Source organism: Ascaphus truei, chromosome 5 (genome assembly GCF_040206685.1).
Source record: "Ascaphus truei isolate aAscTru1 chromosome 5, aAscTru1.hap1, whole genome shotgun sequence".
In the NCBI taxonomy this organism is placed as follows: Eukaryota; Metazoa; Chordata; class Amphibia; order Anura; family Ascaphidae; genus Ascaphus; species Ascaphus truei.
This window is the reverse complement of record NC_134487.1, coordinates 106,818,613-106,830,077: the sequence shown is the minus strand read 5'-3', so window position 1 is coordinate 106,830,077 and position 11,465 is coordinate 106,818,613. Positions and strand designations below refer to the sequence as shown.

Sequence of the window (11,465 nt, the reverse complement as noted above, 5' to 3'; positions counted from 1 at the left end):
ACAGAAAAGGACCATATATAATGGCAGCTTAAAATGTCACAGTTTTTTTTTTCAAAATAGTTTTGAAGCCGGGGGTCTCTGAATCTGAACACCATTCATTTTAGATCCCCCCTGCTTCCTGTGTTACAAACCTCTGTAGGGGATGCCAGTATCTCTCTTCAGGTTAAATTTCCCAGTAACGTGCCAATAGAACCCCCCTGTGAGGTCACCTTTTAAAGGGAATGAATCACATGGAACATTTACCAATCGGGTTGCTTGATGTTCCATGTGATTGCTTCATCTTTGTCTGAAATGTAATTTTCAGGCAAAAATCAGGGGATTACATATGACTGGTTCAAATGTGATGTCACAGGCCTTATTTGATCTGAAAGACAAAAGAAGAAAAGAAAAGCAAGAAGACATCTTAAAATAAATACTTAAAACACAGTGTCACTGGACACTGCTCTTCAATCAATGGAGGATCCATTGTTTCCAGATTACATTTATTGTTCCTGCTTGACATTTATTTTATTTATTTTTGTGCCATGTGGCAGGGATTAAATGAAGGATGTTCTTCTTTCATTTATTTTTTATTTTACATTGTAATAAAAATGGTGGGGGTATATTAAGTATTTTAATCAATCTGGTACTTCAGGGCTTAACGTTGGTTAGAAATTATGTTAAAAATACAAGGATTTGTATTTATGATAGTTCAAGACCCTTCCTATGTATGTGCTGATCTATAAATAGAGGTAATGGGGTTTATCACTGATGTCCCACTAAAAGTGAACAATGTGTAGTTTAGAAGACTGGGGACAATTGTCAGATCCTAGGCTTTCAACCTCAAATAAATCTAGAATATTCTTGAGATACCTACTGTGCATCACAGAGAGAGGTGACAAACAGGTCACCACATCGTTGGAGGGCTATATTAAATATTAGAAACTAATGGCCTGTCAGCAGTTCATAAGAGTAACAAATGGATATCTGTCACCATTGCAATAAGGCAAATTAAATCATACCACACACTGCATGGGTAAGAGGTGCGAAAGACAGATAGACGTTAGGCTTACACATTTTTGATGAAGGCGTGTGTGTGAAGTACGCAGACATCATGGTGAAGATGGCGTCTGTCTATGTATTAGAGAAATTAAGATATAAGGTCTTTCATATATTTAGACAGACTTTAACGTCACGAATGGTTGTTTTTTTCTTCCAAATCGTAAAACTGTCAACCCAGTAGCTGAATTTCGGTAGGGGTGGGCTTACTGTATGTTGTTTCAATGGGAAATAACAAAGAGTAAATGCTGCACACCACAATATGATAAAGAGTGATACAATTACCGGTGCTCCCATCAATGTACGATCGGCTGCATCCAATCCACGGCATACAAAAAGGAATAAAGATGGGGCACACGGATTTCCAAAATAAAGAGATTTATTAAAGCATACACAACGTTTCGACCCTAAGGTCTTTGGCAAGTGCAAAAAGTGGCTTAATAAACAGAACACCAATGAATCTTTAAATAGCACCCATAATTACCCACAGTGCTTCCTGTTCTAATTGTTCAGCTTAAACACTTGTGGAACTGCCTAATCATCATCCATTGACATAATTAAGGCTCCACCTCCCTTCCCTTCATAATTATACATGCAGCAATAAAAGTCATATCATCAATGAATCACCTAACCCTAATACTCCATCATTTTAGCTTCTGGCAAGCATTGCATATTATTAACAGTGTTCCCGTATATTCATATTGACCGCAAAAACTTAATCCGGCTAGCATCTATGCTATCATCGCTCCGTTGACATCATCAGTCGATGGCTCCTCCTCCTTGTATCCTGTAACCCTCGGCAACAAAACCACCGTCCGTGGTCTTGCCTCCTGGGTAATGTCGCTCCGATGACATCATCAATCGGTGAATCCAACTCCTCCTTGTAACCCTTAGCAACGAAACCACCGTCCGTGGTCTATCCTCCTGGGTAATGTCGCTCCGTTGATGTCATCAATCGGCGAATCCAACTCCTCCTTGTCACTTAGCAACTGGCAAACAGCCATTGAGTGCCTCTCTTGCTTGTTGTTACTCCGATGTCATCGTGAGATGGTTGCTCCTCCTCATGTTTAACCCTTTAATTGCGGGTTGAGCGTAGCTTGTAACTAATGCCATGTCCAGATAAGCTTGCAATAGGGATGTGATGGTGACTATTTGTTCGAGGTTCATGCATGAAAAAGAAGGGGGAGAAATGGTAAGCACAACAATAAAACAGAAAAATAACCCAGATATGAAAACCATAGTGATCAGTGTAAATATAAAAATTAAAAATGAAGGTATGATTGTCCAAAGGTAATTTACTAGATATTAAGCATATAAGGAGAACAGGAGCAAACAGTAGTAAAAGCATTATCTATCTTCAATGAAACTATTTAAGGATAAATAATCGTTGAGCCCATATGGGTGAACTGTATTCAATGTATACGCCCAATAAGCCTCTTGTTGTAGCTGTATGGTATCCTTTTCTTTCCCCCCTCTTGCTATCTTAACATGTTCTATACCCATAATTCGCAAAGAAGATGTAGTATGGTTGAAATCTGCGCAATGTTTTATGAGAACAGTGTCCTCTGCATGTAATCCGATTTTGCTCTTATGCTCTATAAAACGCGTTTTTAACATTCTTGTGCTTTTCCCCACATAACAGAGTCCGCAGGGACATTTGATCATATAAATGATACAGCTGATACTAAATTGTGTAAGGTAATAGAATCAGAGCAGGATGTAATTTCTCTTCAGAAGGACTTGGATAGACTGGAAACGTGGGCAGGTAAATGGCAGAGGAGGTTTAATACAGATAAAAGTAAGGTTATGCATTTGGGATGCAAGAATAAAAAGGCGACTTACAAATTAAATGGAGATATATTAGGGGAATCCTTGATGGAGAAGGATTTAGGAGTGCTTGTAGACAGCAGGCTTAGCAATAGTGCTCAATGTCATGCAGTAGCTGCAAAGGCAAACAAGATCTTATCTTGCATCAAATGGGCAATGGATGGAAGGGAAGTAAACATAATTATACCCCTTTACAAAGCATTAGTAAGACCACACCTTGAATATGGAGAACAATTTTGGGCACCAATCCTAAGAAAAGACATTATGGAACTAGAGAGAGTGCAGAGAAGAGCCACCAAATTAATAAAGGGGATGGACATTCTAACTTATGAGGAGAGGCTAGCTAAATTAGATTTATTTACATTAGAAAAGAGGCGTCTAAGAGGGGATATGATAACTATATACAAATATATTCGGGGACAATACAACGAGCTTTCAAAAGAACTATTCATCCCACGGGTAGTACAAAGGACTCGGGGCCATCCCTTGAGATTGGAGGAAAGGAAATTTCACCAGCAACAAAGGAAAGCGTTCTTTACAGTAAGGGCAGTTAAAATGTGGAATTCATTACCCATGGAGACTGTCATGGCAGATACAATAGATTTGTTCAAAAAAAGGTAGGATATCTTTTTAGATGGGAAAGATATACATGGATATACCAAATAAGTATACATGGCAAGGATGTTGATCCAGGGATTAATCCGATTGCCAATTCTTGGAGTCAGGAAGGAATTACTTTTTCCCCTTAATGGAGTTTTTTGTTTGCCTTCCTCTGGATCAATAAGTAAGTATAGATATAGGATAAAGTATCTGATGTCTAAATTTAGCATAGGTTGAACTTGATGGACCTATGTCTTTTTTCAACCTCATCTACTATGAAACTATGTAACTATGTAACTGTACACACAGTTCACAAACTTTACACATGAAACCCCCCCCTCTCCCCCAGTCCATCCTTTTTTTCTGAAAAGACAAGAAAAGAAAAAATTAGTGCAGTTATGTGCATACTATATTATGGCATTGTGTACTGTATAGCTACTCCATATTGGACTACAGTATGCAGATAGTACTGTCAAACTAGTCTATACTGGAACTACTGTATACTGTAGCTATTGTTAAATACTTTGTAACCAAGTGGCTAGTGCTGTTCTCAGGAAAGAAAAAATCTTTACCATACTTACCTGTATCATACTGTACTTACAGTACAATATGACAGTACAGTACTATACCATACTACCTTCCTGATGCTTGCCCATTACGCGCAATCACAATGGGCAACACAGTCGCAATATGGTCAATATATTTATTGCATCGTTCCACGGTGAGTACATCGTTCCAAAAACTGATTATGCCTTGCGCCAACTAATCCTTTTTGGAGGGTTTCACGACTTTTCGGATATGGTCCTTCAGATGATGCCAGACCATTTCGATAGGATTGAAGTCTGGCGATCTGTCATTGGAGGGGGAAAAAAGGACAATTAGTTAAAGAGATACAGTACACAGTAAAAACAGTGGGGAAAAATGAGACACGGTTACCGCACTTACTCCGCTGGCGTCTTCACCCAGTTGATACCACGCTCAAGAATTTGGGCTGTTGACGCGGTGTGCTTCGGATCGTTGTCCTGGTTGAAACGGTGACCATCTGGGAACTCACATGTGATGTATTCCCCAATCTCAGGCACAATTTGCTCTTGGAAAAAAGCTTTATTCATGATTTCTATAACAAGAAAAGAAAAGTCTTCAAAAAACTGCACACTAGTACAGTAGAGTGCATAAGGCAAAAGCGTGTGACTTATTTTACCTTCAAAGATGACAATGCATCCTGGTCCACGCCGAGAGATGGCACCCCACACATGCATCTTCACTGGGTGTTTTGAACGCGGCTTCATAGATATGCGACCTTTTTTGTGAAATGCAAAGGTGGCAAATCTCTCCAGCGATACAGTAGACTCGTAAGTGAAGATGCAATCCTGGAAAGTTTCTCCACTGTCGATCCATGCCTGGGCCTCGACCACTCTCTTGATCTTGTTAACGTCCCTTATCATAGGGTACGCTCTGTAATGACAAGGAATAATTTTATAGGTACAGTACAGTTTCTTAATCAACACTTTAACCTCCTGTACTGTCCAGTACTAACCTCACACGTTCATATTTCCATCCAATTCTGCGTCTCATCTTCTTTATGCTGGTCTCAGATACAGTGAGATTGTGATTTTGCTGCAGAGTGTATTTGACCCTTAAGGCACTCTTCTCATCATTCTCTTCACTTATTTTGTCGACCAGAAGAGTTGTCTCTCTACAGTGTACAGAAAAACAACAATCCAGAAGTTACAGTGCAGTAGGCCACAAGTGCAGCACATCATTTACAGTAAACAATTATACATGGAGCAATATAAACAATAATAGATAGATATACTGTAATATATACTGTAGTTATATAAATATACCGAAATAACTATAAAATCAGATAGATCTATACTATATAGTTATATTAATATGCAGCAATACAAACAATAATAAATATACTGTATTATATTGTTATATAAATATACTTACGCATTAGTTACCGTTGGTGTCTTCGTGCGTTGTTTGGTTTTTCCGTGTGCATGATAGCACATGGTGGTTGATGGCACAACGAGGACAGAAGCAGCTAGCCAGCATTGGATATCTGCAATTCGTTGTCCGCTCTTGTACATCTCCTTAATTCTCATGCTGAGATCCTTTGAAATCTTTTTAACAGGCATAGCTGCGAGTAGAAAAAAATACAAGCACAAGCATGTATATTCGATGTTTAGTCGATGTGTATTCACTGTGCAGTGAATCCACAAAATGGATGGTGTATTTATACGTTAAAGACTCACATTAAAGTACGCCCACTTTTAACACCTGTACCTCATTGCCATGCATAAAAGGTTACACACTTTACACACTTTACATAGCCCACCACTCGATGATCTGTATCTGAACTAGCCCTTGTCCAGATACTGCATTGTGCCATCTGCTTCCATGGATCAACCCCAATTCTACGGATGCAGGAAGCCACTCGCCTCTGCCGTGCCTATCACACAGAAAAAGCGAAAGGCGGCACTCGTTTCCAAGCCAAGGCCAAGCCAAGGCCAAAGCGACAGGCTAAGGCTAATAGAGAAAACCTTCGGCTGACCCCAAAGGCTAAGGGTTTTAATACCTTATTAAGCCTTATTATGTCAAGAAGAAATTCGGTGAAATTCAAGGCAAAACAAATGGCAGCCAGTCGAACCCGCAGGCCACTTCCTCGATTACGCTTCGACGTCTCTGCCACTGCTCTCCCGGAAACCTAAAGCCCATCTTCTCCACTACTCGTCCACGACGCTACCGCCGCTCTCCCGGAAACCCACAGCCCATCTTCTCCCCTACTCTTCGACGACGCTGACGCTGGTCTCCCGGAAATCCACGGGTCACTTTCTCTATTACGCTTAGACGACTCTGCCGCTTCTCACCCAGAAATCCACAGGTCATTTTCTCCATTCCTCTTCGACGACGCTGCCGCTTCTCTCCCGGAAATCCACAGGTCACTTCCTCCATCCTTCTTCGACGACGCTGCCGCTTCTCTCCAGGGAACCCCAATCTAATCCTCCGCAGCACCCATCCACCCAGATGTCCACAGCACCCCATGCACAAGAACCAGCTCGTTAGACCGAATGCTGAATGGGTTAAGTGTCGATATCCCCGGGAACTCTACTATGCTGGTAAAGATAGATCTTCTTTTAGAGACCATGCTAAATATGGATCAACGGATGGAGAAGATGGATCAACGGATGGAGAAGATGGATCAACGGATAGAGAAGATGGATCAACGGATGGAGAAGATAGAGACTGACATAGCGGAGATACATAATTTGCTCGGTGTTCATGCCCCTGTATCCCCGACGCCGGAGCAGGAGGGTGGCATGGATTTGATGAATGGGACCTTAACCACCTTCCAACACCAAGCGCAGCCCCTCCACCAAAAGAATTTGTGTACATGTATGCCATTGACGAGGAGGATAACATGACAACGCCGTCAAGACCCCACCAGGAGACAACACGGCGACCAAGACAGGAGGAAAGCTTCCTCCCGGACAACCTATCCTTGCCCGCCGCCACAAGCACACCCGCTCGCAGAAGCACACCCGCTCCCAGAATCCAACCTACATACGCTTGCATCGATACGGTGCCCGACATCATCCTGCGCGAGCTGCCATTGGCACTCAGATAGAAGTATAGGGTGATGAGTGCTGTTTACCCCAGAAATATGGCATGTTAATTTTTAAACATCACGTGTCCTACTTGGTGTACTGCGGTTGGGCCAAAAATGTAAACTACTAAGGAAATCGCAAAAAAAGGGCGCTTCCTGAAAATTTAAGAAGGACTATTGTGGAGGAATTGCAGTGCTATTTTTCAATTTCAGATCCTTTAACGAAAATCGTTCGAGACTCCATTAATGGCTGTGACGATAGCTTATGACAGGTTGTAATTTACACCAAATACTGGGTTTCAACTGAACGAGGCTTAGATATAATAAAGTATATTTATTCCTTAGGATAGGTGAACACACGATATAGTGCTGCGGCCGAGTTTATTCGAGCATTTGCCCGTTCTCGGCCGCAGCAGTAACCTGGTGCGCGCCGGAGGGTGCCGGGCGCGCGCCGAAGCTGCGGAAGAGCACCCTCCGATCGGGATTTTCTCCCTCCCGCTGCCGGGTCCGCCGGGTCCCCCGGAACCCCCTGCCGCCATCCCCCACATCGCGGGACACCAGGGCTCCCTCGGGGAGCCCTGGACACGCGTGCAGGGGGCGCAGGCTCCCGATGATGCGTGACCGCCGAGGGAGTGCGGCTAGCACGCCGGGGCATCCCCCGGCTTGCGGTGCTAGCCGTGCTTCAATAAAACGTGTCGCCAGTGTAGTACAGTAACAAGACAAGAAGTACACTTCCTTGGGGGATGGGGGATGAGAAGTATGTTGCATAGCAATTCTCTCGCAATCAGGTAACAATTCAGATGATATCAGAAGACAAAGGATAAAGGGTGGACAACAGTTTATAAACCTTTTGTACCCTATCCTTAACATTGAGTACAGGTGATTGGTCTTCAATTACCTCTAGCCACTCTTTAACGTGGGAACACATTTTGATACATGCCCCCCTGCTAGCTGGCACATGCGCATTAGAACTCTGGGGTCTCATTTCTGTAGCCCCTCATCTGCATCAGGAATGCCAGCTAGTCTACCAAATGGAATTCCTGGCATGATATTCTTTGTTGTGAGGTGTGAAATGGGACACTTACAGACTGTTCTAGTTTGAGCCGTCTCCGCCCTCAGGTAAACAGTGAGGGTGACAAAATCCTTTGAACAATACTTAAGTCCTAGACATTGGGTCGCCTCTCTGGCCATATGCTACCCTGGTATACAAAGGAATTTCCTCTGGGTTTTATCCCTGCTTTGGGACACAGTATTAAAGATAAAACACAAACTTATTAAAATATCCTGTTTCGTTGGGTGCAGCGGGTCCAAACTTCCCAGTTCTCAATGCCGGAACTGGGACACCATATGGTCCAATTTGCGACTTGCTACGACCTTTGGAACCAGAGTTACACAAATACACCTTAAACCGTTTCCTATTTTAATACAAAAAACTCCGGTGTAAATTAAATCATGGTTTTTCACTAAATCCCCATTGAAAACAATGGGCTCCGCCGCCATAGATTTTCAATGGCAAACCGCCGCCGCTGGTGGCTATGGGAATCTGCCGCCATAGACTTTCAACGGGGCTACGCCGCCGTTGAAGTCGATGGGGGTTTTCCGCCATAGCCGGTCAATAGAGATTGGCCGCCATTGGAGTCTATGGGAAAAGTCCCGATCTTTCAAGGGGGTCCATACTCCGTCGGGTTGGTCCAAGAAGGTCAAGGATGGTTCTGCAGCGATGCCGGAGCAGTGACTACAGGTACCCCAAACCCTGGCTCTCTGGACCCTCCGGAACCAGAGCTATGGATTCCTAAATTTCAGCTTTTCACACTTAGCCGTTTTCTTGAGCTGTTTCTGCCGCCGCCATTGGAACCTATGACGCGACCCGCTCTTCTCGGTTCAACCCTTATCGGGGGTAGAGGATTCGGGGACACGGTGGTGGTCGAGTGGGGGGAGGCCTAGGAACTAGGGGCAAAAAGAATTGTATTTCTATGTGCTCTAGAACTGTTTATTCCCACGCCACTTGTCATTGAACTTGACTGCTAAGTGATCAAAGCTCTCTTATTGAAAATGTATCCGCTTTGTGGTTTTGCAGTTTGGACGGCAGCCAACTCGTTCCTGGAAAGCTCCTTCGAGGGATCTCCATTGAAGTCAATGGGCCCATTGACTTACAATGGGAAACCGCCACTCCTCCTCTAGGACGCCATCTGCTGGTCTTCACAGGAAACAGGACCCAAACAGCAAGATTCGCCATTGAAACACATGGAGCCCCAATGGCGGCCTATGGGACCCTGCAAAATGGTGCCTGAAAAGGCGGGAAATTACACAAAGGGCTATAATCACTAAAGAACTATTAACCCTTGTGCTCCCGATGAATCCTAGTGTGTGTGTGATGCAGACACTGATTAAACCAGATATTACAGTAAAGCATGGGAACAGGGGAATACACATTTTCATGTCATAACAAGGGTTAAATCACATTTCTGGACCTCAGCCCAGTTAACCCCTTGTCTCCCTGGTGAGGTCAGGGGATGGCCAAATGGGGTGCAACCCCTTTAATACCGGGCCACCCCCTTTCTCCCTCTACACCTCCCCTTCTTAATGGGTGACCTGTGGCCCACTGGCCCTAATGGGGAGTGAGGCACTGCTGGCACCATTAATGAATTCAGTCTCAGAGGGATAGTCCTGGTGTGAAAGTCCATCAGCATTGCTGTTTTCACTGCCCTTTTTGTGTTGAATGGTAAATTCAAATTCTTGCAATGCCAAGCTCCATCTCAGCAACTTGGAATTTTCCCCTGATACCCTCTGTAGCCAACTCAGGGGGTTGTGGTCTGTGAGGACTGTGAAAGCCCTCCCATATACATAGGGCTGGAGCTTTTTGAGTGCCCACACAATGGCCAAGCACTCCTTCTCAATGGTGGCATATGCCACCTCCCTGGGGAGCAGTTTGCGACTGAGATACACCACAGGGTGCTCTTTGCCGTCGTCCCCCACCTGGCTCAATACAGCTCCAATACCAAAGTCTGAGGCATTAGTCTGAATGAGAAAATGCTTGGTATAGTCTGGGGCAGCCAAGCGCAATTTTCAGTGCCTGGAAAGCAGTTTCACAGGCAGTAGTCCAGGTAATACGCACAGGCAGTTGCTTCTTAGTCAGATCAGTCAGGGGTTTGGCCACGGCGCTGTACTGTGGGACAAACTTCCTATAGTACCCTGCGGTGCCCAAAAAGGCCATGACCTGTTTCTTGGTTTTTGGAACAGGCCACTGAACTATGGCTTCTACCTTGGCTGGCTCTGGATTGAGATGCCCTCCACCCACCTGTGCCCTAAGTACAGGACTTCTGCCATCCCTACCATACACTTAGTGGGTTTCAAGGTAAGCCCAGCCTCCCTGATCCTATCCAGCACCGCAGCTACATGTCCTATGTGGGATTCCCAGGAACTACTAAAGACAGCAATGTCATCTAAGTACGCCCTGGCATAGCTCTGCATCCCTTCCAGTAACCTATTGACCAAGCGTTGAAAGGTAGCCGGGGCATTCTTCATCCCAAATGGCATCACCAAAAACTCATAGAGGCCACTTGGAGTGATGAATGCTGACTTCTCCCTAGCCTCCAGGGTCAGTGGGATTTGCCAATAGCCTTTGCTCAAATCCATGGTGGTCACATACTTTGCCCCCGCGAGTTCATCTAGTAACTCATCCATGCGGGGCATGGGGTAAGCATCTGACACGTCCCAGCGTTGAGCAACCGGTAGTCCACACAAAACCGGGTGGTCTTGTCCTTCTTAGGAACTAGGACTACTGGACTTGCCCAAGGGCTCTGGGACGGAGTAATTACCCCTAGGGTCAGCATCTCCTCTATCTCTCTCTCCATGCTCGTCTTGACCTCTGCTGACACTCTATAAGCGTGCTTAGGCAGAGGTTGCAGGTCCCCTGTGTGCACTGGGTGTTTTGTGAGATGTGTGGTCCCTGGCATGTCAGTGAAGAGGGCGCTAAACTGAGGTAGCATGTCCCTGGCTTCTCTCTTCTGCCTAGCACTCAACTGTGCCCCTATCTCCACCTGCTCCACAGTGTTTCCCTGCCTAGCCTCCCCTAGGAGATCAGGCAGAGCATTGCTCGCCGGATCCTCCAGCAGTGGGCTATAAATGGCCAGCACTGCTCCCATACTCGGTACTCGGTACTCTGTATTCCTTCAACATGTTAATGTGGTATGTCTTGTGCCTCTCCGGCACTACCTGTACAACATAGTTGCACTCATTCACCTTTCGGATAACCGAGTACGGTCCCGACCAGGCAGCCATCAGCTTGTTCTCCCGAGTGGGTTTGAGAACAAGCACCTGCTGTCCTGGGATGAATTCTCTGCTACGGGCCTGCTGGTCATACCATTGCTTTTGCTTGGTCTGAGCA

At 44.8% G+C, this 11,465-nt stretch overlaps 1 protein-coding gene across 1 annotated transcript in view; it reads right to left on the bottom strand.

Moving 5' to 3' along the window:
* Positions 1-300: 300 nt before the first annotated feature.
* LOC142494660 (uncharacterized) overlaps positions 301-11,465 on the bottom strand; it is a 37,917-nt gene continuing 26,752 nt past the window's right edge. The window contains exons 2-5 of the mRNA XM_075599092.1: positions 5,003-5,161; positions 4,667-4,920; positions 4,411-4,582; positions 301-364 (exon numbers count right to left, since the gene is read on the bottom strand). Of these exons, the coding sequence (XP_075455207.1) occupies positions 301-364; positions 4,411-4,582; positions 4,667-4,920; positions 5,003-5,161 (649 nt within the window). The remainder of the gene's footprint in view (positions 365-4,410; positions 4,583-4,666; positions 4,921-5,002; positions 5,162-11,465) is intronic.